This window comes from Ascidiella aspersa, chromosome 9, assembly GCF_963924565.1.
Source record: "Ascidiella aspersa chromosome 9, kaAscAspe10.2, whole genome shotgun sequence".
Taxonomy (NCBI): domain Eukaryota; kingdom Metazoa; phylum Chordata; class Ascidiacea; order Phlebobranchia; family Ascidiidae; genus Ascidiella; species Ascidiella aspersa.
In genome coordinates, this window is record NC_139455.1 from 19,946,243 (window position 1) to 19,973,432 (window position 27,190).

Here is a 27,190-nt window from a genome sequence, read left to right on the forward strand (position 1 = left end):
GACCATTTGCATTGCGCACAACCCATTTGCATTGCGAAACCTCTTTAGAGAGATCGACAAGTGACGTTTATTACATAGAAACCAGAGCCGTATACAGCGCCTCCCCCACGCAGTTGCTCGTAAACCAATATTTTATTTTATTCAACAGTGACGTAGTGAAACGCGAACCGAACGCGGCAGCCCGGGGCGTTACTCGGTATACCTTGTCGAGGGGGGCGTGACGTCACAAAATAGTTGCTGCATCGCCTGGTCGACAACAGGCCGAAAAAGGAGCTAAAAATAGTAAAAGTTGCATGAAAACAGAATAGAGGATAAACTTTATTAGAATATTATCCCACGTGAAAAGTTTAGCGTTTATCACCTATCGATGCGATAAGTCGAAATCGGGCAGGGCAGAATGCTGGCCGTCGTGTGGTAAACAATTTATATTTGCATTAACCTGGCAGAAATTTCACGACCCGGTTCGTACCGGCCTCAGCACTTATAGCGGTCAGGCAGTGTTAATGCGCTAAAATAAGATTAATTGTGCCCATAAAAGGTGTGTAGGCTGCCTGGAGGCTTCGAGTAGGCGCCTGGTAATCAGAAACCGCAAGGAAAAAGGTAGATTTTCCGATAACTATACCCGGTAAAGCTAATCGGGCGACTGTACCAGTCGACGACGAATGACGTCATGACCGGACGAAAGGCAAAAAAGTCCGCTCGTCATTAAGGACGTGCAGTCTCGCTTGTTATAAAGGACGGTGCAGATTTCCTTTGCAGCATTAGTAGCGATTCGAAGTGGTGCTTGTTCAATTCAGAGAACGTCTCTTCAACCTATTTGCTTTTCAGATCATCTTGCCGAAATTGTTTCGGCGCTTTAAACTGCTTTCATTTTTTGAACCTACACTGTAGGAAATATAGTGAAAATATGGGCAGTTTTTCAACTGTCCTCTGCTTGGGTTTGGCACTAATAGTAGCAACAGGTAAGAACCTTTAAATTCATTTGTTATGGAAATAATAATTAGTGCAGTGGTTGTTAAATGCTTTCTTGGCGCATACTATTTATTGTTTTTCTAATACTACTGAGTACCAGCTGATGGTTTAAGAAAAAAGTATTCCTTTTAATCAAACCTATGTGATTTGTAAATGCACAAAGATATCACCAAACAGCTTGCTTTTAACGTCAAGCACTAAAAGACGACTGAAAGTTTTAGGTCAAATCGATACTACAAAAAGTCAATAACTTGCCACAGCTGCAATAAAATACACAAATATTTATTTGAAATTCTGCATTAAACTAAAAGTCTGCCTTCGCACCACAAGGAAAGCGCTCGCGCACCACTAGTGGTAGGCGCACCACAGGTTTAGGGCCATTGATTCGTAAAGCTGACTTTGATCAGAAGCGAATGATAAATTTTGTTACCCGTTAGATTCGAGCATTCACTTAAAAAAATAAAACCAACCTTCACTTGACTGAAAAAAAATGACCGTTTCGCCTGATGACTAAAACCATTTCCTGATAAGCGAACAAAAAACACACACGATACACTTTCCCGCTTGAAGGCTCATTCCTTTCATCTGCGAATTTATATTTTTCCTTTTTGGCAGATGCCCAGGTAACCCCTCCACGACCAGGTTGTCCGCTTCGAAGTCAACCGCCGCCAAAAGAAGCAGTAGGGTGCGGTTCAAATTCAGAGATAGATTGTGGGAGGGCCTGTTGCTGGTCCGACGTTTCTGGAAAAGGACCACAATGCTTCATCAACTACAGAAGTAGGTTTTTGGATTTCATTTGCGCTCTTTTACTTTTATGATAAAAACTCGTATTTTTTAAACAATAAAACTAAAGCATGTATGGTCTCGGTTTGTTTCATTATGCTTTTGCGGGCGCCGAGTACCAAAAAAATCTAACCCAAATGTTCGCTAAATGCAAAGCAAAAAAAAGTAATATTAAAACATTATAAAGATAAAAAATCGTTTTATTTGGCGCGAAAGGTTATTTTTTGAAGCCTTATAATGGTACAAGTGCGGAGAATCAGACTTGGTCAACTAAATATTTAGTTCCAATTCCAATCCAACGAATTAGAGAAAATTGCTGCTAATTTTAATTCAAATCTAATTTGTAAATGGTTTCTGCTATAATTCTAGTTCTAATTTATACAGTCTGACAGTGTTGTAATGACTTAAGTCATTGACTTGACTTAAGTGCACTTAAGTCACTGTTTTCAAATGACTTGACTTGACTTAAGTCCTTTGACCAAAATGACTTGACTTGGACTTAAGTCATTTTGGCAAATAACTTGAGATTAAATTAAGTGTTTTTCATTAAAATTTATTTTAAGTTTTGCACATTAAACTCTTTAATTGCTGTGTATTGCGTATGTGTTTTTTTAGTTAAATTGTTGCTTATAATCGGACGAGTTTACCAATTTTAATAGTTTAATAATTTACTTTTATGTCAATGACATGACTTGAAATTGACTTGCTCTCATAATGACTTGACTGGGACTTGACTTGGGCAACAGATGACTTGGACTGGGACTTGATTTGCAAAAAACTTGACTTGGACTTAAGTTATTTTTCAAATGACTTGACTTGGACTTGAGTCATTTCAAAATGACTTGTTTACAACACTGCAGTCTGAAACGCTTAAGCTTTGATACAAGTCCAATGTTCGCCCAGAAATATTTTCATTTATATTGTATGAGAATAAATGGCGGTATAAACTGAGTTAATTGTAAATAAATTAAATTTGATTCTTGTTCAAATTGTAGTTTATTTAATGGTTTTTAAACGCTCGGTAGTGTTAAATATAATTTAAATTAAAAAAAAATCTCCTTATGTTTTTTTGTTGTTGTTTTTTATAAGCTAGTTTGGAAAGATCAAAGTGCTAAATCTTACTTTTGAACTAATTTGGAAAACTTTGAATGCTACAATTTCAATTCTAAACTAAGTCCAAGTCAAGTCTTTTGCAAAAATGACAAGTCAAGTCCCAGTCCAAGTCATCTGTTGCCCAAGTCAAGTCCCAGTCAAGTCATTATGAGAGCAAGTCAATTTCAAGTCATGTCATTGACATAAAAGTAAATTATTAAACTATTAAAATTGGTAAACTTGTCCAATTATAAGCAACAATTTAACTAAAAAAACACATACGCAAAACAGCAATTAAAGAGTTTAATATGCAAAATTTGAGATAAGTTTTAATGAAAAACACTTAATTTACTCCTAAGTTATTTGCCAAAATGACTTAAGTCCAAGTCAAGTCATTTGACCAAAAGACTTAAGTCAAGTCAAGTCATTTTGGTCAAAGGATTAAGTCAAGTCAAGTCATTTGAAAACAGTGACTTAAGTGCACTTAAGTCAAGTCAATGACTAAAATCATTACAACACTGCAGTTTAGTTCACATAGTTGCATTTATTTAGATTGGGTTTGAGCAAGGTTTTCCAAAATGTAATAAAATTTTGGACGCAATGCGAATATTGCTATAGAGCCTTATTTGTATTTTTTTTTCACTTAGGCTTACAAAAAGTTTAGTGAAAAAAGGCGCCATAAGAGCCAGTTGAACTTAGTGTTCGGGCCGCGCCAAAAGGTTGAGAAATTGTTTTGCGTCACAAATTCATTGTTTATGCCACAAGAAACGAATGCGTAATGACCACACTTGTCTTGCATAACAATGCGAAATATAATGTTCTACGTATAACATTGCGATTATAAGTAAACGTGCTCCCAAACTACGGAAATGAAAATATCAAGTAAAAAACAAAATTAGGCGTCCTGAAAAATAAGTAAGAAAAACTAAAACTTCTTACATAAATAAACAGGTGATTACTTACTTGTACCCAACCCTATAGTTGCGCCCAATCACTGCTTCGCTTGAATAGGCCTTCTTTTTTCTCTATCGTTCGGTTTACGAACCCTCGTTTGAAAACAACACCGCTGATTGCATATTTCGTTGCAGGTCCAGAGCTGCCCAGGCTGGGCATTCAGGCCACTCAAGAAAAAAATAAGCTAGCAAGAGCAGTACCAAAACCAAACAACACTGAGGGAGTACAACGAGCAGTAGCTGTTTTTGGGAATAAGCTTCCAGTGGTAAGGGAAATTAGCACACAAAAGCACATTTTTTGGGAAAAACGGAGAAATATTTAGAAGTAAAATAATAGAGTTCATGCCAGAAGGCTTGACATTGCAATCGATTGCCTAATCGGCTCGTTTTTTAAAAATTTGAATAAGTTTACTATATGACCAACATATTTGCAGTCCATCTTATCTTTGACGTGCCAGGGCGCCACCTGCGCAACAAGCGTTGTTATAATCGTGCCACTATGAAAAATCAATTTAAACACTTGCGACACTAAGCCACAAGCGACAAATTAGTGTCATGATTGTATCCTTGTTTATTTACAGGATGTGAGGAACAATGCGCGAAGTTTTGGTATCAACGCTCTAACAGCAACCCTCTTCCCCGAGTGCGCTGTCAGGGTGCCCATGTGTCACAGGTACGACTTTTACCGTGTTTTACCGTCAAACCGTGCTGTGAACAAGTCATTTTTAAATGACTTAAGTACGAATCAAGTTATTCATAAACTTACTTAAGTAAAATGACTTTCGTCATGTATGAATATTAATAACCTAATTTTTTGCCTTTTGAAAACATTTCGTGTTTATCGTGTTCCAAAAGATGTAAATTAATGCAAGTCATTTTTTCCAAAAACACTTAAATCTAATCAAGTCATTTGAAAACAGTGATTTTAAGTGTACTTGAGTCATTACTACACTGTAATAAGCTAACAGGGGTCTTACGTTATTAAAAATAAATAGTTTTTACATCTTACCAATAAAAATATAAGAGGTAGAAATGTGAATTTGCGGGACTGTGGGCGTGCTTTAATTGTCGATAAACAGTTTTATATGCGCAAAATCGGGCTAATTACGATGATTCCAGCATATTGGCCAAGCCTGATTGCAGTGACGTCTCTATAATCCAAATAAGTTTTTTTAGGCCACTCCAATCAAACATAGACAACTAAATTTATTTTGGTATTTTCAAATTGCATTAGAATCAGAATAAGAGCATTTAAACTGGAAAGTTGAACTAGAATTACATTTACAATCAATTTAATATAATCGCAATTTATTCTTAAAATGCGAATGGTAATTTTTTGTCTGCTAATTTTTATATGTTTAGCATTGTCAATGCTTTTCAGATTGTAACAATCACCTACAAGTCGTTCCGACCACAAGGGTATTAATTAAAATTCTTTTTTTCGACTGAGAGACTAAAAATGTCGTTGGACAAATTAACATTTTTAGTAACATCTAAATTAAATTATACCTATAGATACAGGCAATTCACGATCTGATGTGAATTAGAATTAACCGCATTTTGCTCTAATTCATTGAATTAGAAAACTATAGAATCATCTAGTTGTCCAAGTCTGACTTTAATGTCACATGTTTTTCATTTTAGGACGAGATGTAACGAGGGAAATCCCAATGCTGACAGAGACCCATTAGCGTGCCTAAGCAATCCATCTTGCTGCTTCGACTTGGACCTGTATGCTCACCGCTTCTTGTTCGGCCCCCGATTTATGTACGGAACACCAACCTGCTACTACGGACCCACGTCGCAGGCCTACCTGTAAGTTTGAAGGCCCGTTTACACTACAGCTGCAACTCAAAACCGATGCATTAGCTGCAGCTAGCTTAAAGTTACGCTTTGCTAAACTCAAGCCCCGTGCAGCTGAAAAAAATACGCCTTGGAGCGATTTTCACGCTTTGCTAAACTCAAGCCCAGTGCAGCTATTGAAACACGTTACGTTTTGGGGCGATTTTCACGCCCAGCGCAGCTCACTGCAGCTGTATAGTGAAAGCAATTTCACGCCCAGTGCAGCTCAGGTCCGCTCAGTGCAGCTGTAGTGTAAACGGGCCTTAATTCGTTAAAAGTCATCGCAAGCTGCACGAAAAAAAATTATTTGGAAAGCGAACAAGAAAAAGCACTTTCGCTATTTTTTAATTGCTTTGCTCTTGATTTTTAGTGTTTCATTGTCCCAATCCAGTTGAACAGTGTCTAATGTCCTAATAATTTGTGCTTAAAAACTATATTGCCTGTTTTATAAAGGAGCATCGCGGGCACTTTCGGGCCATTAGGGTGGAATCCGTTCTTCCAGCAGGCAATCGTCGATATTTTCATCTCAGCTTTTGACACTGGCACAAGCGTTCTCTTTCCGGAACAACAGATTTGCACCGTTATAAATCTTATTGCTAATGCTGGTCCTTTGGTCGCCCAAACCACTAAGTGCGGATGTAAGTAGTACCATGTTTGTGTATATCTGCCTGCTAATATTTAGCCCAATATCTATGTAGTTGCCTCACTGTGGAAGAAAAAGTAGCTTGAAGCTTTCATTTTTGGCCGACCCTAATGCGTATACTTTTTTGTATTTTAGAATCCTCGATAGATGTATAGTGTAGTCGTCTATTTTAAATTGCATAGTATTAAGATTACGAATCGACTATAGTCAATAAGTTTATATTTTACCATCCTTATCAAAGTCTATTGATCAAAACTATAATTTACTTAAATGGCTAAAAAAGAATTACCCTAGCAAAAGCAGTTCATTTGTAATTGATAAAAACTTGGTGGTTACTTTAACTACGAAATAGAATTTGTTTACCTAATTTTGATGTAGATAAACATTTGTTTTTTCAAGCTAACGCCTTGACCTGAATTCGACCTTACTGCCGCACTTGACTGGTAATCCGAAATGACTTAAACAACAAACAACAATAAATCTTATAAGACCTGTGACTCTAAAGCTCTAATCTTTTTTAGTTGAAGACACTAACAAACAAGAATGCTGGCTAAAAGGCTGCTGCTACTCTGCCACTAGAGGATGTGTCTATCCAAAGTTAGTCGAGAGCTATCTTGGCGGCGTCGGTGGCTTCGGCGGCTTCGGCGGCTTCGGTGGCTTCGGCGGCTTCGGCGGCGTCGGCGGCGGCGTCGGTGGCGTCGGTGGCGTCGGTGGCGTCGGTGGCGTCGGCGGTGGCGGCGGCTTTGTGACTCCACGACCGTTCTATCCAGAATTGGAAACCAGCAATCCAGCGGAAGCCTCCTGCGTATCACAAGGGGTGAGAACAGAAATGTCTGGTTTACAAATATGAAGCGCATATCGCCCTGGATGTCTTAAACAACCTTAATTAGTGCATCATTATTAGTAATAAGCGGTCCAACGCGGGGCCGTTAAGTTTATAATAGCGACTGCTGATTTTTATACAGTAATTCAAAACGCCGAGTATTATAAATTGGAGAATTTGTACCTGCCTAACATATACATGCCACGGTGTGGGCCAAAATTTGTGCGACTTAAAGACACGATATTCGTCCTAACGATAATTTTACCCTAAAACTAACATACTTGTTCGTAATTTTGCTTAATCTTATAGTTTGATTAAACTCTGTATATCCAATCTTATCTTGCAATCCCATGAAACAGTGACTGGCACGATTCTATTTTAGCGGTCATCCGTCGTTTGCCGTAAAATAATTTGTAACTGAATCAAGTAATCAGTTGCATAACTTTACTCGCGCTTCCGAATAAATAAACCGAGTTGCCGTTTTGAATTCAGCAAACACAAGCAGCAAACACTCATATTGGTTTCTCTGATCTCAACAGTTCGGCAGCATTCCGAGGTTCGATCCGGCGATGTTTAAACAACTGCCGTGCAGCTGCCCGAAGTCTGATGAGAGTCCGATACAAACCTTAATACAATGTCCAAATTCAGCCTGCTGCCAGAACTCTCTTGCCTTAGTACCAGGACTGGCTGGATTTTCCGCAATCTCGAGCGGCGCCAATCCACTACTTGGACTTGGAGGAGTTGGAGGAGTTGGAGGATTTGGCGGAGGAGCCTTAAGCAACCCCTTATTTCTCGCCGGACTTACTGGCTCCAACGCACCCAGTATTACCGACTTGTATTGTCCCTACTATTACAAACAAATACCTGCTTTTCCCGATTTATCTGGAAGCTTGGTAGGCTGCTGCAAGCTGAACCCGTGCTATCACAGAAAGAGGGTGAGAAGCTGCTAATTATAGTTATATGTAACCATATTCCGTATTGTGTTTTGCAGACAGGTCAGTTAAAGGAATGATTTACTGTAAGTCCCAGTTGACGAAGCTTGTAGTTATTTTGATCGATCTCCATTAGTTTAAATCACATTTACTGCTAGATCAATTACTTCACATTTCTTAATTTTAAGCAAACTTACTATTTTCATCATTTTGACCTGATTCACTCCATGATCAAGCTTCGACGGGCTAGCCATATTTAATCCACGATTCTAGTGGTAATCCACTGGTAATCGAATTTTGCGTGTGTTGTTCACGTTCTAATGACAAATTGTTCTTGCGAATGGTCAATGGGTTGCTCACTAACGTTACCTTTGTCTTGCAGTACGTACCCAACTGGGGACCTTGGGGACAGTGGCGGTGCGACGCGGTGTGTGGATCTGGCAACGAAAGAAGATCAAGGAACTGTCTCAGTAACCAGGGATGTCAAGGACAGGCCGTACAAAACAAGCCGTGTTACCGCCAGCAATGCGCTTCCTGGTCCAATTGGGGTCCACCGCAGTCTTGCACCGCGCCCTGCGGCTCGGGTGGCGTCAGCTACCAGAGGCGCGTCTGTCGTACGCAAGACGGCAGACCATCCGATTCATGCCAGGGCAGTGCGAGCCGCTCACAGGCCTGCAATAGGGTGAGTTGCGTCTCTTGGAGCAACTGGAACAATTGGAGCGCCTGCTCACGGCGCTGCGGCAACGAAGGCCTCAAGACAAGACAACGATTCTGCGGTGAGAACCAGGGTCCGAACCAGGGTTCGAACGCGTGCCCCGGCAGTCCGACAGACGAACAGCCCTGCAACCGTTACTCTTGCGCGATCTGGACCAATTGGGGCCCCTACACGGATTGCCAAGGCGCCTGCGGTCAATCCGGCATTCGTACTCGATCGCGATCGTGTAACACGAACGGACAGGGTGGCGGCTGTTCGGGTCAGGGCAACCAGCAGCTTTCTTGCTCGATGCCGTCTTGCGCTTGGGGCCCGTGGGACCGCTGGGGCGACTGCACGGAGACGTGCCGCCGCACCAGACGTCGCACTTGCAACGGTGGCAACTGCCCGTCGCCGGTGCCCATCGAAGACCAAGCGTGCTACTCTGGCCGCTGTCGGCGCGACCCGATTAGTGTGGGCATCAGCTGGAGCGACTGGGACCTCTGGTCGCCGTGTGACGCCACTTGTGGCAACGGAAAGCGAGAGCGCATGCGCCGGTGCTTGTACAACTCTCAGACTGACCAGTGGATCCAGAGCAGGGTCTGCAAGTGTGTTTTTGGCGGCGACTCGATGGAACAAACCCAGTGCTACCTTCGCCAGTGTAAGTACAACAAGCGTGTTGGCCGTATTTCGGTGCAGGGTATAATTTATACCGTATAAGTACAGTGACACTATTTGTGTGTCTGCTTTAGATACGAGCTCTTGCACAACCGTACTTTATCCAGTCAAAAAATTAAACTATGGCAGCTATTATACTTTGACCTGATAAAGTACGGTTGTGCGAAAGCTTGTCAAGAATTCAATAAAATTTGTCTTTATATAGTGCCACCTGATTACCCTATTTAGAATTAGACAAATACGGCAATTTAGAAAGCTTGCTTTAAATAAGTTACACCTTTATACGTGTGAGCACAGTGTTTGTTATATATAAAACAAGAAGAACGTCCTAAAGCTAACGACGGGACTGTAACTATCGTGCTATTTGTGGATCCCGCTTTCATTAAAAACGGCTTCGCAGTCCTTCATCCAAACCCAACTCACGTGTGCGATGTTTCATGCATTTACAGGTCCCGGTCCAGCGGCCAAACCATGGGGCAGTTGGGGAGGTTTCGGACGGTGTTCCGCAGCTTGCCGCCCTGCGGGTGGAGCCCCTCCCACACAAGTCCGCGTCAGGTAATGTATTTTGTTGCAAGCGCGTGAGTTTGTGTTTTAGGGAGTAAAGTCTTTGCTTATAACAAAGTTACACGCAATTTTCCGATGGCCTTTTGTGCTATAAATAAACAAGTAAAACATATTAAAATTATTGAGGCGGTGACGTTTCTAAAGCTCCTCATGGGTCACCTAAAAGTTTTAACGGAATTCAAGACTGTGTGTTATGCAGTGTTGTAATGACTAAAGTCATTGACTTGACTTAAGTGCACTTAAGTCACTGTTTTCAAATGACTTGACTTGACTTAAGTCCTTTGACCAAAATGACTTGACTTGACTTAAGTATTTTAGTCAAATGACTTGACTTGAATTTAAGTCATTTTGGAAAATAACTTAGGAGTAAATTAAGTGTTTTTCATTCAAATTTATCTCAAGTTTTGCATATTAAACACTTTAATTGCTGTGTATTGCGTATGTGTTTTTTTAGTTAAATTGTTGCTTATAATCGGACGAGTTTACCAATTTTAATAGTTTAATAATTTACTTTTATGTCAATGACATGACCGAAATTGACTTGCTCTCATAATGACTTGACTGGGACTTGATTTGGGCAACCGATGACTTGGACTGGGACTTGCCTGGGCAACCGATGACTTGGACTGGGACTTGACTTGTTATTTTTGCCAAAGACTCGACTTGGACTTAAGTTATTTTTCAAATAACTTGACTTGGACTTAGTCATTTCAAAATGACTTGTTTACAACACTGATGTTATGGCTCCCAGTTGAACTGATTTTAGAAAATTACTCGTGTAAATTTTGGTTTAATTAAAAAAAGGTTTTTAAAGTTTGAAAAAATGTATTTTTCTAAAACAAAACTAAATGCGTTTTATTAAAGACTATCGGGTTATTAAAAACCCCAAGGCAAATGTAGTCATCCGGCCACGGTGGAACTTGAAAAAAATCAACACTTCTTTTCTACAGGTGTCGCCAAGACTCTGCAACAGGTGTCGCAGACTGCAGTCAGGACAACTATGAAATTGACTCCAGAAATTGCAATCTTAACCCTTGCTGAGGTTTCAGCTTCCAATGGAGTAGGGTTTCCTATCGCAGACCATTGTATGTAACCACTAATTGAGTTTATCGTAAAACGTTGTCAATTGCTATAGAAAAATTCGTTGAAAGGGCAAAACGTTTCATTTTGTTCGATAGTAAATTTAGAAAGTCTAAAGTTAAATTAGAGTTTTCAATTACAAACTATAAGTGATAAAGTTTATCAAAGTATATGTTTTTGATAATAATTCGACACGATTTTGCCAAAAGCGAATAAATTATAAACTAAAAACCTTGAATGAAAATCAGAGACTATTGCGACAAAAACTATACTTTTTGTATAACCCAAATTATGATTTGTGCTGTTTTGTTGTACTTCTAACAATTAGTGTCACTTTGTTTCGTTTCTTCGAGCAATAAAAAACGCTAAACACAAGAGATTGCACGATTACTTAAAATTTGCGCTTGCACGGCAAGCGACAACCAAGATAAAAAAACGTTCACCTTTTACTGTTCTTAGACTTAGAGGACCGTTAATTTATATTTCAAAAGTAGGACAAACCCTATTAAAAGAGGGCGTATGGCAGGGCTACCATATCAAGCAGGGAGTCGAACCGAATGCGAACCGGATCTTTTTGAACCAGTTTTAAGGTCATATTTTCTAAACCGTAACAGAGCATAAACCGAATATATTGGCAAACCGGTTATAAGGGACCATTGACCCCATAACTGATTGGAAAAACACCAAAAAGTTCGCGCAAAGATTTAAAAAGTTAATCCTGTTAAAGTTTCAAGTTTTCGAGGTGTCACGTACGGGCCAAGTTAAAATACATTATCGTTGTGAAACGAATCATGGTCTACCGAAAGTGTGTAAATATATTTCTGTAGGAGAAATAAGTTTTATTCGTTCTTGGTAATGTGCCTAAAATGTGATTTGAATAGAGACTTTATACTCTCAATCAGGGCTGCGGAGTCGGAGTCGGACTCGGGACTCGACGGAGTCGATTTGTTTTGCCGGAGTCGGACTTGGGACTCGGGATCGAGTAAGACCGCCTAAAACTACCCAAGTCCCGAGTCCGACTTGCGCATGGACAGTACCAAATTTTGAAACTGATATGGCCTCCAACTGAAATTTGTAAAGGTGGAATATCATATAGTGGACATTTTCCAACCATGTATTGTGAGTGGATGAATTATATGACACCCCTATAGGTGGATTGCTGAATAAACACATTATTTCGTTACGTAAATTGGTGGAATACAGGCCGTAGAGTCTGAACCGGATTCGGAACTCGACGAAATCTCATATTTGGCCGGAGTCGGACTCGGGTTATTTTTTTGGCTGGAGTCGGACTCGGGTTATTTTTAACCGACTCATCAGCCCTGCTCTCAATTAGGGATGTTCGATATTGGTATTGTATAGCGATGCCTTTACCTGATATTTTGAGCAAAAATAGCCATCACAATCCAATCTAAAACCAAATTACGTTATTGCTATCGTAAAATAGGCAAATTTATTTAACTGATAAATAAAATTGTAATAAATTTTAGGGTATTAGGCTGATATTTGCTTTCACGTTAGGAAGCCTATTTAGGCTACCTTTGATTTCTAGGTAACATTTTCCTAGAAATTTAGTCTTCAAAGATAGACAACTCTACGTTCGATCGTAAAACATGGCTGAATTGCACAAATAAATTTGATATGAAATCGGCACCTAAACAACAATAGTATCGGAGGAGTATGCTGCAGCGATACCAACCTTTGGAATCGGGTATCGGCTATGATCCGATATTTTCGGACATCCCAATTTCGATATTGTATCAATTAAGCAGACAAAACGTCATTTTAAAGTGCCTTGAGGATACACGGCGTTTTTTTTAGCTTAACAAATTTTCTCAAAAGCGGCTATAAGTAAGAGTTGTGCGATGCGCTTTTTGAATTTACGTTTAGTTTAAAATTATAATAAGCAAAACACATACGGTAGGCCTCGGGATGAGTTAACACACTGTAACTACCGTATTCTATACAATTATATAACCACAGTTTAAGGTTAACGTAAGCTATTTATATGGAACCAAAAGTGTAACTTTATGAACTGGTTTTGAAAATAATTAGGCAGAACCGAAGCTGTACCGGGATTTTGAATTGCTACAAACCGAAACTGGAAATGTACCGAATTCTTAAATTAGGCTTATAAACACGAATGGAATCTAAACTGAAAACGATTCGACTAGGGCAGTTATTCTCAACCTTTTTTCTTTCGTTGCCCATTTACGTTGCAAAAAAAATTCTGTGGCCCAATAGTTTTATAAAAAAAAACTGTAAAATAGGTTTAGAACAAAACACAGCAGAACATTTCAAAACAGATTATTTATTCAACTGTGCATTTGTGTATTACTTGCGGCTATACAATAAATTTACACTCCTTTTTTATTTCACCCCCCACCCCAAGCCATTATTCCTGCAAAATTAAATATAGTGACACAAATGAAACCAAATCTAGCTTTTTTAAATTGGTCTGTGGCCCGCCTCAAATGTTCTTATGGCCCACCAGTGAGCCATGGCCCACTTGTTGAGAACCGCTGGACTAGGGGAAGTGCGGAACCTATGGAACATGGGGACCAATGGAACAATGCCTATTTCGCCCCCTGTTGGCGGAACTAAATACAATTTTGGTTGTTGGAATGAGATTTTATGTGCATAACTTCGTCTGAAAAGTTCTACAGCGTGCTTTTGAAAATGGTTGATTTATTCCAATTTTTTACTTTTCTAGGTGAAAAATGTACTAAGCTTGATATTCGTAAGGTGTTGTGATAGTCTTTAGGTAGCAGTGAAAATTTTTTTGTAGAGAGGTGGGACCGATGAAACAAAAACTTATGTTTTTATATTTAAAAAAAAAACTTGGAAGGATATGTCAGATTGCAATTATTAGGTACCCATAGCTCTAAGCTTTCCAAAAAAATAACCGCGAGTGTTTTTGAGATATTACCGAAAAAACAAATCCGTTCCATGAGGTCCGCACTTCCCCTACCTGATATCAAGGCTTAGTTATTGTTATATTATATAGGTCCTGATTGTATAGTGAGGAAACATACATATAGTTTCCCATTAAAATACCGTTTCGAGATTTCTGTGATGTTCTTATTATAGAACAGGGCTGGGCAAACTGCGGCTCGCGAGCCACATGCGGCTCTCCGGCGTGTTTTTTGTGGCTATTCTAGTCAAATCGTAAAATTACAAAAAAATTGACAAGTCTACCAAGAGTACCGATAATGAACGTTTCTCTCCTTTTCATTTCTTTCTTGAGGCAAGCATTTCGTTTATGACGTAACAGTTAGTTAACAGCAAGTCAACGCAATTTTATTGCTCGGACAGTAATCTTTAGCTCAGTTTAGGCTGCTTGAATACACTGCAAAACAAAAACCATGACATCTAATGCTAGCAAAAAACGAAAATTTTAAGATGAAAACTTGTTATTATACAATTCTGTTATAATTGCTGAACTTGTATTATTTACGGTTTTATTGGAATAATTTTGAGGCTCTCTGTTACTTGTATTTTCTGCGAATGACTCTTCCATTGAATACATTTGCCCACCCCTGTTATAGAATATAGATCGCTATTAACTATGTTATACGAAATAGTATTCTATGGTTTATCGTTTCGGCAAAAATGTTTTTAAATTTGAAGTCGTTTACCACAAGTGAAACATTAGAAGTGAAAGCAAAAATAAATTTATTTGGTGAAAGGTAAAACAACAATAAAAATCGGTATTTTTATAGAGGTGTAATACTATATAGCGACCACCGTAACCAAAGTCTGTGGCCGTAACTATCCCACCTTTGCCTAGGGCTATCATATTTTTAGCACTCAAAAAGAGATCATTTTCTAGCCTGCGAGTAAAACGAAAGTACAATTTTTACGTTTGAGAAAAACGTGTCATATCCACAAGTATTGCATTCAACTTCGAAATTAACACGTTCTTTTCTGAAACAAGGATACTTCTGGCGTAGTTCATCAGTAAACAGAGTTTTCCTCTTCGGCATTATAATGTATAATAAAGAAAAATAAAAGCATCAGCTATAAGTGGTTCTTAACCTTTTTTCAGCCGCACCCCCTGTAATTTTTCTATGCCTTGCGCCTCCTCCTCCACGAAAAACAATTCGACATTTTTTGCGTCCTCGGTGGACCATTCATTTTTCTTGAGAAAAAGGGACAAATCCTCCTGAAAGAGGACATATGGTAGGCCTACCTTTGCCATATTGAATTAATCAAAAAATGTAAATTTCAATCTGCATCAATAGGAGGGAGTATTTTTTTATTTATAATTTGACTTTAATAAGCTTTTTAGTAAATTAGACCCCAAACTTTGTTTAGAATTTTAAATGTTATATTTTACCTTTTAATCCAAGTATTGTTACTTCGTGGTAAACAACCTAAAAATTAAAAAAAACTTTATATTTGTTTGGTTTTCAAGATATATTTTTTCAACCAGCCCAGGCTGCCCAGCTTGTTGGTTCGCTCTGTGCGTGTTTGTTTGTAATTGTCGTCATGCGTTTTTGTATTTTGGGTTATGTTTAAAAATACGTTTTGCTTTGCAGAATTAATATTTAAAAAGGACAGGCGCTGGTGCTGGTCTAGAATCCTACCACATTTTCTTCAGGGGTTTAAATTGCTAACATTATTTGTGTAAGGGTGGGTCTACATTAACATTTATTTCCTAATTCCAATTTTATTTTTGAAACTCGTTGTATTAATATAAAATAGTGGTGGATTCTCTAAACCAGCGCCGAAAGTGACATTGTAAATTTACTGGAAGGTTTGACTCTTGACGGCAGTAAATGATTTATTTACAGTTTAGTTGACCTGCTGTGAGTGTTGTGTTGATACCATTGCTTTTTCAAAAGCATATAAAATCCATTTATATTTGTTTTGTAAGTTAGAAACATTACATGTTGGCAAAGTTGTCGCAACTAACTAATGGAGTCTGAATGAACTTGACCGAAAAAACAGTAGATCATGAGCTTGATCATTGCTTGCAAAACCCAAAGTAACATAAACAGAACTCAATTTCCTCATTCATCAAGTGAGCTTTTGTTTACGAAACAAGCTATTAATTTAATATATTGCACAGCGAAGATGTTTAAGCATCCTCAAATTGTATGGCTTTAATAAAGTTATTGCTGAAAATTGTACAGAGCTGCACAGCTCTGTAATCCATATTGGAAACTTTTGCGCATGGGAGGCGATTTTGTAGCTTGAAAATTTGCGAGGCTGTAAAAACAGTTCTGCGGCTGCAATAACGTTATTTGTAAAATTTGTACGGCTAAAAATGGAGTGTTATACTGAAATCTGTTACAGCTACAAAGTTTCTAAGTGTTTAGGCGATTTTTTTCGCGGCTGACCGCATTTTACGTTGATTTTATGTGAAATGTCCAGCTATGACTGCGGCCAAACAGCAAACTGCCTTACTTTCCAACCTGGGCTGTAATTAGGGCTGTGGAGTCCGACTAAGGACTCAACGGAGTCTGTTTGTTTGCTACTATTCTTTTTGTGTTGCGTTTGCTGAGTCAAGTTAGAATGCTAAATAAATTTCATCTTGACATTTCAATAAATTGAACTATTTTACGCCTTTAAGGTGTTTAAAAAAAGATCCTCTGAATTACAAAATGTAAACCATGTGAAAAAACATATTTGTTCTTGAAGATATCATTTTTGACAGTTAATAAAATGAGTTTCACACTTTCTGTTTATATTATAATAATATTGTTTTTTTGACAATTTTACTGTTGTACCTGACTAACTGAGACAACATTCACTACACCCATGTTTTTTTTTTCACAAGACCAAATCTACCCCCCAAAATTGAATATGTACTCTTACCCATATTGCAAACATGGGGTGCACTTTCAACCTTTGTTGCACCTATACCCCATTTTTTTCAGCCATGCACATGACAGATCTAATTAAGACTAAAATAATATATGACAACAACTTTGCGTTACTAGTCAATACGCAACATTTGCTATAAAACCAGTAAAGACATATTCCCTCTATTGTGGAGACCACATATGTAGGACAATTATACACTTTTTAGGCCCTCTATTATTTTACATGGCCAATGTGTCTCGGATCCTTTCCAATAAAAACTAATTTCTGAAGAGACGTCCAAATGCACTTTGATTCAAACAGCTGATTTGTACGTTGTACCTAATGCCTAGATTCAGATAAACCAGGTGTGACAAATTATTTTCTTTCTCCTACAAGTCCTGCTTAAAGTTTTAATTAAATTTTGCATTTCCAGCAATTTTAATGTCACATAATAATATATAACTATATTAAATTGATCTTTGTCAATATAATTTAGTCTTCTCATTTACTTTGTTATGTATGGTGGTCATCTTTTGCATTTGCCAGGAAAACAGTAGGGGGAAATTGCACTGAGGCAACATTATTTTACTTATTGCAACTCGTCAAGCTGAGAAAAGGCGTCATGGATGAGCAGTATTACGAGGAGGAGGAGGGCAATGAAAACGAATACGACGAATATGCGCCCGTGAAAAAAACCGGCAACACTGTCGCAGTGTGGGGTAATCCGAGAACCATGAATTTGAACCACCTTGTGCTTACCAATATACAGAGCTCGCCCTATTTTAAAGTCCGACTTATCGAGCTGAAAACTTACCATGAGGTTATTGATGAGATATACTACAAGGTGTGTTGTCTGGACTGCATTTTTTATTTTTTTCTCTAAATTTTTCAAATGGTTGTTTCAAAGGAATACAATGGAAAGCACAAAAAATTAATATAAACCATGTGCAACATTTTAAATCACTTTCTTTTCTGGCCTGGATGAAAAAGGGAAACATTGTTCTGAAAATGATGTTTACTAATTTTCCTAAAACCAGCTAAAGCAGCAGCAGTAAAAGAAACACTCTTTGGTGTGCGTGACATGTTTTTGTATGCGCATACTAATTTGCAAAACTTGTTGGTAGTCAAATTATAGGTAAAATTTATGTTTTAAACAACAAACTCTTGATTACACTTTTAACACACTGCCTTCGGCCATGAGACTTACTAATATCAGTTAGTCTGATTATTACGGCTCCAGAAGGGCCTGATTACAGAATACACATTGTGTATGTGTATGTTTCAGTACTCTTTTAACAAATCATTAACAATTTGGTAGGTGGATCATTTGGAGCCCTGGGAACGAGGAACGAGAAAAACTGCAGGACAGACAGGAATGTGTGGGGGTGTATGTATACCTTCATAATTTGTTTCAGATATTTGTTTGTGAAGATATATATAATTAACAAAATTAAAAAATTAACAGAAAATGGGATATATATTTTCTATTGGCTACAATAAGAATGTTGACCTTGCTGCACTTAACAGATTCTTATATAGTAATAAATTGGAAACAATTTGCTTGGTACCCACTTTCCAACCCACAAAGTGCTTTCTAACATTTGATATATTTTATTCCCAATGGAAATGTTTTTTCTGTGTTTTAGGTGAGGGGTGTTGGCGCAGGGGGTGTGGTATCAACATCCTTCTGCATTCTTTTCAAGCTCTTTACTCTGAAGCTGACTAGGAAGCAGTTGAACGGAATGCTGAACCACGCAGATTCGCCCTATATCCGCGGCCTTGGCATTATGTACATCAGGTACGTAGTGAAGGTAAGACCCAGGCAGACCAATTGTTGATCATGTTAATTTACTGTAAATATAGCTATCCAAGGTTTCTTTAGCAAGCTAAGCTGTTTAAAATGCATTCATTTAGGTTCGCACAAGCCCCAAAAGATCTGTGGGATTGGTTTGAACCTTACTTGGAAGATGAGGAGGTAAGTTGAGTTGAACTCAGTCTAGGGCAGTGGTTCTCAACCTTTTTTCTTTCGTGGCCCATTTAGGCTGCAAAAAAATTCTGTGGCCCAATAGTTTGCTAAAAGAAAAAAATTGTAAAATAGGTTTAGAACAAAACACAGCAGAACATATTTAAAAACTGATTATTTATTCAACCGTGCATTAGTGAGATACTTGCGGCTGAACAATAAATCTACATTCCTTTTTAATTTCTACCAAGCCATTATTCCTGTAAAATAAACTATAGTGACGAAAATGAAACTAAATCTAGCTTTGTTAAATTGGTCTGTGGCCCAGCACTGAGCCATGGCCCACTGGTTGAGAACCGCTGGTCTAGAGGGCAAATTTGGAAAATGACAAGCTGCAGGCTTGCCTGTCAAACGTTTAATTCTGCTTAAGGCTAATTTTCTGAAAAACTTAAAAAGCATATATAGGCCTTTGAAACATATGTATACACATATATGTGTGCTTACAACTGAGATCTATAGCCCTTCTGAAGCTGCTTTTTGACCAATGATAACGGCTTACGTATTATTAGTACACCGAAAAGCCATTGCAGACTCACCGGATCTGTCGATCAATGATGCAAGCAGAGCAGACTAGAAAATTGTTTTGTTTTTTTTATTCTAGTCTGCTCTGCTTGCATCATTGATCGACAGATATAGGCCTTTATGTCTTTTCTTGATTTTAGAATATTTTGTTGAATAACATACACTTACAGAACCTCATTACCTACTTCCCCTCCTTTTTACAATTACCATACATTAAAACGAAAAAAAATATCATAGTACAGCTCTGTGTAGTCAAAACTTCGACGGCAATCATTGTAAGTGGTAAATAAAATCAGTTTTAAGAACGTCCAACTGTTGAACTGACATTGCGCATTTAGGTGAAACTCGAGTCCGAAAAATTATTACACAAGCAATTCAGATTGAGCCGCGATTTAAGCAGTTAGTCATGACGTCATATCGCTGATTGCTCTAGATATGACGCCTGTGCTTGCCTTTTGTTTACACCACACAGGAAGTGGACGTGAAAGCGGGCGGCGGCTGTGTTATGACCATTGGGATGATGATCAGAACTGTTCTCACCAAACTCGAGTGGTTCTCAACCCTGTTTCCTCGCATTCCCGTACCCATTCAGAAGCAGATCGAGGAAAACCTGAAGGTGAAAATCGACCTGATCATTGTTTTTTTAATGTCTCGTTTAATTGCTCATTACGTGCGGCAAACCCTATCCCGTAAATTTCTACAAAAAAAAATCGTTGTTCTTGCGAGATAAGCACGATTCGATTAGGCTCCGTTTTACGCTTTTTTAAGTTGTCGCATTGTTGGACTGAAAATGCTTGTAATTTCAAGAAACCCGTATCCGCGTTTCTATCAATTGGTAAATTGTACCCGGCCAATATACAAAGTCAGTGGATCAGGGTTTGATTCATTAAAGCATCTTGTCTTTTTTCAGCAAAAATTATCCGGTAAAAAGTCGCACCCGATTGTCAATTCATTTCGTTAAGGCAGCTTGTTTTGATGGGTTCGTTTTTTTTTATAAAACCACAGTCCCTGTCAACCGTGACTTGCTGGCCCGAACAAAGTGTAAAAGTCAAAGTTATTGTTAACCGATAAAAAACGTGTTTAGACAAGAGGAATGGCCGGAAGACGATTGACACTGGAAGGACAAGAGGATGGATACGGAGAAGCAGCACGCAGAAGGTAAGCTTTCCATCCCTGTAAGCTTTTCCATCCCTGACAGAGGCTATCATTGTAAACTACATCAAACAAAATAAGATTAGGTTTAGATATCTAAATTTCTATTTTAATTGAATAACAATCGAGTTATGGTTTGTTGGCTTATTTTTAATGATAAGTTAAAACAAAGAGAATGTCAGAACATTGTTTACTACATATACAAGCTTCTTTTTCCAAGGCATAAGCACTAGCAGTTCCTGCAATAGGGTTGCCAAAACACAGGGCTGCGAAGTCCGTTAAAAATAACCCGAATTCGGCCAAATGTGCGAATTTGATGAGTGCGACTCTACAGCCTGTGTTTTACCCATTTAAGTAACTTAGTTAAGGTCGATAAACAGCAATTAGCTCATAGGGATGTCATTTAATTCATCCACCCACCATACGTGGTTGAAAATTATTTGACCATATATTGTATTCCACCTTACAATTACGAAATTGCTGCCACTATCAGTTTGGAAATTTTGTACTGCGCATTCGCGTGTTGGAGACTCGAGACTCTGGTAGTCTTACATGGTCTTACGAGTCCCGAGTGCCACTTTAAACAAAAACGACTCCGTCGATTCCAAAGTCCCACTCAAAATCCTCAGCCCTGCCACAAAGTCCTATGATTTTTTAAAGTTTTTGAATTGATTTGCGTATTAAAAAGTCTTTAAAAAAGTCCTACGTTTATTCCAAAAGTGAATGAAAGACACACACAAACATATGTGTTTAATAACATCTGTGATCTAGCCCCTCGGAAGTTGCTTTATGACCAACGATTACGGCTTCCGTATCAATAGTACACCGAAAAGCCATCGCAGACCCGCCGAATCTGTCGATCTATGATTTTTCCAAAATTCTTTCATGTTTTCAACTTATTGTAAAACACAAGTGATTCAATTTTAGGTTGTAAAAACCTATAAAATTTCTATGTGTAGTCTTGAGAATTTATTTTATAAAAATTGATGGCAACCCTACACTGAAAAAGATTTAAGATCGCAAACCTAGTGAAAGCAAAGTACGAACATCTGTTCTAAAACCACCGCGGAAAAAAAAATTATCGTTTTTTAACTGAACAATGTTTTATATCGCTTTCAAAACACTCCTACCATTAAAATACATAACATTTCCATTTTGTAATTAAGGTGACAACGCAAATCCAATGCCCCGCCTAACTAATTACACCCGACCGTACAACAAGTATCGCATTAACTAAAATCTAAAGAGTTTTAATTTGTTTTTTAAATTCTTTCTACCATCGATCTCGTAATGTCTTTACGTGAAATAAAAAGGCGCCAAGCGAAACATTTTGTTTATATGTTTACCATATCCCTTTAATTCAGAGGCAATGAAACTGACTAGCTACTCATTGGTGATGTGCACCCAAATAAGATTTTTAAACACGTAATATGTGCATTTAACTATTCTTTTTTCTAACTGGAATAACAATTAAAACCAATTTCACATTCACGACAATATGTTACAGTTTGGATCCACATGGAAACGAATCTCGCCATCAAGGAAGTAGAGAAAGGTGAGGAGATGTCGCATGCAAAACCTGTGTTGGGATATTGCGTTTCTAAATGACTCATTCTAGTTGCAAGTTGGTGACAAATTGCGGATCGCGATATCCACACGTCATCAATTGAAAAAATTATGTGTCATTGACGAAGTTTTGATTGAAAACAATAATGTACCACCTTGATAGACTTGTAATTGTCTTCCTGTTTTTATTACCCCGTTTTTAAAGGTCGATTTAATTTTAAAGGTAATTTTACATTAATAGTAAAAGTATGATTGTTAAGGAGGTTTCAAATAAAAAAAAACATTAAATAGTCTAGGTATTACATTGTATTGCCGGGATTTTCCACAGTCAACATTTGTCAACTGTTTTGGTAGGAATGGTATTTGGTGAAAGGTGATAACTGACGATAACATAAAAGCCGAATAAAATGCTCACATTGCTCAGCTATTTCACAAGTATGCAAACAATCGGATTTCCTAAACTTTTTTGCAACGACAGATCACAGAACCGTCACAGTTCAGCTGACCCCGTGAGACGATCGCGTGAGCGCCATTCACATGACGACAGGGAACGTCGAAAAAGGAGCCGCTCGCGTGATCGAGGCTCACGAAGACGCAGCACTTCACGTGATCGCGGCTCACGAAAGCGAAGTAGATCACGTGATCGAGGCTCACGAAAACGAAGTAGATCACGTGATCGCGGCTCACGAAAACGAAGCAGATCCCGTGAGCGTTATCGCAGGTACAAGGAAAACGGCTTTTTTGTGAGTGTTGCTTAAAGCAACGTTGTGGACACGACATTTACGATTGTTTACTTAGGTGATTTTGCGTTGTATTCCCCTTGTAATACGCCGTATGCAGGTAAATCTTGCTCATGAAATGCTAATTTCGCCATTAAACACGAGAATGCTTGGAGTCGTCATGACTAATGTAATGGCATAAAATACCGTCCAAAAATGTTCAATTGCAAGGTTGACTATAGCTATTTTATTCAGAGTTTAGTTGAAAACAATGTTGGACGTATTTTCGGTTACTTTCTGCGCAAATATCTAAAACTGACCCTTTTTTTAAGGTCCCGCAGTCGCGATAAAAACCACGCCAGAAGATGATTTTCCGAACCCACATAGAAGAACTCCTCCCACCCCCCGAAAACGAGATCTCGTGACAAAATGCGAAGTGTTTTGTGCGGGATGTTTTTGCGAAGTTTCCATCAGCAAAAACCGCCTTTTTACAGCTGTCGCTAGCCACCACCTTTTAGACTATTTAGTTTACGTCCATTTTGTATGTATTATTTTGACAGTTCGTGGCCCAGTCGGTATAATCGTTTGGACAGCAATAGTACTTCCAGCTTCGTCGCTCTTTTTGCGAATGAATTGTAAACCATTTGTCGTCCACGTACAAATTTTGCAGGTAGAATTTTAGTAATCACGGCGACGAGTTTCAATACCGTTGACCCTTCTCAACCCTCTTGTAAAACCTGCTTCGGTTTTTTTCTCAATCGATGTATTTCGCTGACCAAGTTGCAAATATATACAGCTCTCACTTTTCAGTCCGGAATTACTGTGTTGCTTGCTACGAACTTGTGGAAATGGTGATCTGTGGTTTAAAAACGTGCCAAGAATGCGGCGCAGGCTTGCGTCTACCAGTCAGAACGCGCTCGGACTAAACACGACACGTCGTCTGCTGTCCTGGCGAATTGTTTTTCACTATTTTTATTTTGCCTTAATATTTTATGCGTATACCGAGTTCAACTATCTAATTATTTTGTTGGAAATCCTAGCGGCCACAAGTAGGAACATTTTGACAAAATTAACGATATAATTTGATCTTTAGAACCGACTCCTAGATTTACATTTATATTACAAACGTCCGGGATTAAGTATTAAGATTCATTTTTCTTTGACAGTTCGAGTCACAGAGCTGCTGTAATACCTTCAGCACGTCTGCCAATTTTTGCTAAGGAAACTCGCCAGTCTGGCGAGTAGGTGTCAACCAGCACTCGCCTTCTGGAGCGGGCGGATGAAAAATTCCAGCCGTAGGTAAAAAAAAGCTTGCCAAGCTCTCAAGCCGATAAATACTGTTACTAAGCACTAAAACACGATTCTTAAAAGTTTCAAAGAGCTTGTGATAATATGGATTTCTATTATTGCACACGAGTTGTTGCAGTGAAAATAAATGGAAAATTAACAAACGCAAAAAAAACAGCAACTGCAAACAATTTTCAACGGATAAAAAACGAAGAATCAAGACTAATCTCTTAGCGTTGAAAATTTCGACGTACACTTAATTCGTCGGGTTATCAAAGAAACAGGCAATGCTTTTATTTGCTGTTTGGGTACAGAACGCTTGATTGCTTGGCTAATCAAAACTTGCATTTCTTTTAAAAAGGCATGTGAAAACTCAATCAATGGGCTGAGCAAAAATTAGATGATATCTCGTGAAAATCTCCTTTACACCTTAATTAAGGCTCCCATATATGTCTGTCTGACAGTTTCGAAACAAATTAGGTTTGCAACAGGCACCACCAGGCACATTCAGAGGGTTGGCGATTGACAAGGTATAGGTTATACAAAAAACACTTTTGAAGCACACTTCAGTCTGAACTTACACAAAAATAACTGCGGCCAAGTGGTGAGCGCGTTATATAACAGTGGATTGCGAAATATCGCTACACGCCATTGGCCGATACATTATCAGGAACGCCCGATATCATTAGGCAAACTGGCCACCATGTGGTATCACGGCACCACCCGATCCGTTAGAAATCCGTGCATTTCTAAGCAAAAAGGTCTACGACAATCAGAGCATCCAATGGCAGAAAAGTCTAGACTTTTAGACCTTGAGGTCCTGGCAATGCACTGATTTGGACCTTTAGGTAAACTCCCGGCGTAGATAAATTAAAAATATGCATTAAAAGTTCAGAAAAGATAACAAAAAGTATAACACTTGACCTACCTAAACCCTAACGCTAACCCGAATCCTAACCCAAATAATGTGCGTTATTTTAATAATTCTTTAAATGCTGGGGAAAAAAGCCCAAACTCGGAAGGGCATAAGATGGTTTCTCGTCCATTGCATTTAAGATTATTCCGTCACAAATTGAGGTATTGGGGCCTGAAGCGTTATAATTATTAAATTATCGCACATTATTTGGGTTAGGGCGCTGGTTAGCGTTTGGGTTTGGTTGGGTCAAGTATTGTTAAACTTAATCTTCTTATGAACATTTGTTAATGTAAATTAGTGCATTGTCCAAGACCTCAAAGTCTAAAAGTCGGACTTTTTGATCCTTTGAATGCACTGATTGTCGTAGACCTTTTTGCTTAGACCTGCACTGATTTCTGACGGATGGGGTGACGGTACTCATGCAAACGAGTCGGCATCTGCTCGGATTTAATAACGAAAATATATCAACGTATAGGAATGTCCGATAATATCGGATCAAGGCCGATACCCAATGCCAAGTGTTATAGGTACTTGACCGATACACCAAATTTTAATAGGAATTTTATCCATGATTTACGATTGAACGCAGCGATTCTACCTTGAATTATAAATTAATCAAAAATAGTTGGTCAACAAAAACTGGAGGTATCTTCTTACGCTAAAGTAAATTTGGACCTAATAAAAAAATACATTAATTTGAAAGTTCAATTTTATCTATTTTGCTTATTTGAGCATAGCAATGACGTCATTTGGTAACAATATCAGCTATCGGAATAAGATGTGAAGTACTGCACATCCCTAAAAAGGGATATTAGCCACGTCTTGCCAATTTCTTTTCGAGGAGGCAATTTTTTTTGAAAATAAAATATAAGGTTTGGAAGTAACATACGCCCCCAAAATAGAGTAGTAAAACAGCATACGAAATATTGATAGGACATCTTTACATACTGAAATAAGGCAATTGCGTCGTCTGATATAAAGCTACGTATTTCTTATGCTTCATCGAGTTTAGGGACCCCAGCTCTATTAAAGGGCAGGATAAATTTTAGGTCTGTAGCTCCAATGTTGTATCTGCGATACTCGATCAAGTGGTATTGGGGTTCGTATAAAGGTATATTATGAGGTAAACGAAATAATTCCAGTGATTCCTCCAAACTGTGTGTCGCAGCCCACTAGTGTGCCTCGAGAGATTGTCAATGTGCCGCGAAACTCTTTTGTAATTTTGAGAAACAAGTTATTTATATTACAAACAGGCATTTTAAAACATTAACATATCGTTTGTGGTGTGTTAAGGGCTAGTATTGCCTTACTGAATAATTCTTCTTTTAAAAGTGTGTAGCGATATATTTAAAATTTTTTAGTGTGCCACAAGCCGAAAACTTGAGAACTACTGAACTATGCACTCATAAATTTGTAAGTTCTGTGTGATACATAAATGTTTTGACGAGTTCAGTGTACGTATACGTATAATCTAGAAATCAAGTAAAATATGGCGGAACCTCCTGTCTAATTCGGGCAACATAGGCTAAAGATTTTCTACCAAAATCAAAATCGGCGTTTGGGTTCTGAAAGGCCACAACGCCCTGCCAAAAAGCTAATAGATATCAACAGATTAAGACATTACGCCCGGGCGCCCTAAGCTAATCACAGGGGCAGGGGCGAGACTGATACGAGGCTATAGAGATGCATATATAAAGCCCGGCGAAGTGAAATCACTTGGAGAGCCAGCCCAGGTCGTCGTCTTCTGAGTCCGAGTCGTCGTCAAAAAGCGGCGGCGGTCCGGGTTTGTCGTCCGACTTGGATGACGAGCGAGAGAGGCCGGATGTTACGTCATTGCCGTCGTCTCTGCCGCTCCGGATTTCGTTGAAAATGGCGTCGGCGATAATTTGGTTCATTGAAGGCTTGCTGTTACGCAAGGGATGTTTTTTTAATTATTCAGGTTAGTTAACTTGAGGACTTTAACCAAAATCGAAAATATTTATAACAGCGGCAGAGAGTTAAATTGCTGATATAAGTAATAATTAAGTGTGTAATTAAGAAAATAATATATGTTACAGTTTATTAAACGTTTGTAACTTTAAAACACAACTAGAAATAAAGCAGCCATATAGGCAAGCGTACGTAACATGCGTTAGACAACT

General features: G+C 38.5%; 3 protein-coding genes across 3 annotated transcripts in view; 2 read left to right on the forward strand and 1 right to left on the reverse strand.

The window, feature by feature from the left end:
- Positions 1-772: 772 nt before the first annotated feature.
- On the forward strand, positions 773-11,430 carry LOC146133487 (uncharacterized). The gene is made up of 10 exons (XM_083396676.1): positions 773-962; positions 1,588-1,749; positions 3,936-4,066; positions 4,382-4,473; positions 5,445-5,615; positions 6,096-6,280; positions 6,807-7,102; positions 7,648-8,043; positions 8,423-9,964; positions 10,924-11,430. The coding sequence occupies exons 1-9, from the start codon at positions 908-910 to the stop codon at positions 9,449-9,451; spliced, it is 2,517 nt and encodes an 838-aa protein (XP_083252802.1). The 5' UTR covers positions 773-907; the 3' UTR covers positions 9,452-9,964; positions 10,924-11,430.
- Positions 11,431-17,374: 5,944 nt separating this feature from the next.
- LOC146133488 (pre-mRNA-splicing factor 38B-like) lies at positions 17,375-23,651 on the forward strand. Its single transcript, XM_083397033.1, has 9 exons — positions 17,375-17,708; positions 18,183-18,251; positions 18,511-18,662; positions 18,779-18,839; positions 19,882-20,025; positions 20,494-20,567; positions 22,069-22,116; positions 22,606-22,848; positions 23,179-23,651. Exons 1-9 carry the CDS (start codon positions 17,487-17,489, stop codon positions 23,213-23,215), a joined length of 1,050 nt encoding a protein of 349 aa, XP_083253159.1. The 5' UTR covers positions 17,375-17,486; the 3' UTR covers positions 23,216-23,651.
- Positions 23,652-25,437: 1,786 nt separating this feature from the next.
- Positions 25,438-27,190, reverse strand: part of LOC146133489 (uncharacterized) — a 37,420-nt gene continuing 35,667 nt past the window's right edge. Inside the window, exon 31 of the mRNA XM_083397762.1 lies at positions 25,438-26,954. Coding sequence (XP_083253888.1) covers positions 26,762-26,954 — 193 coding nt within the window. The 3' untranslated portion in view covers positions 25,438-26,761. The remainder of the gene's footprint in view (positions 26,955-27,190) is intronic.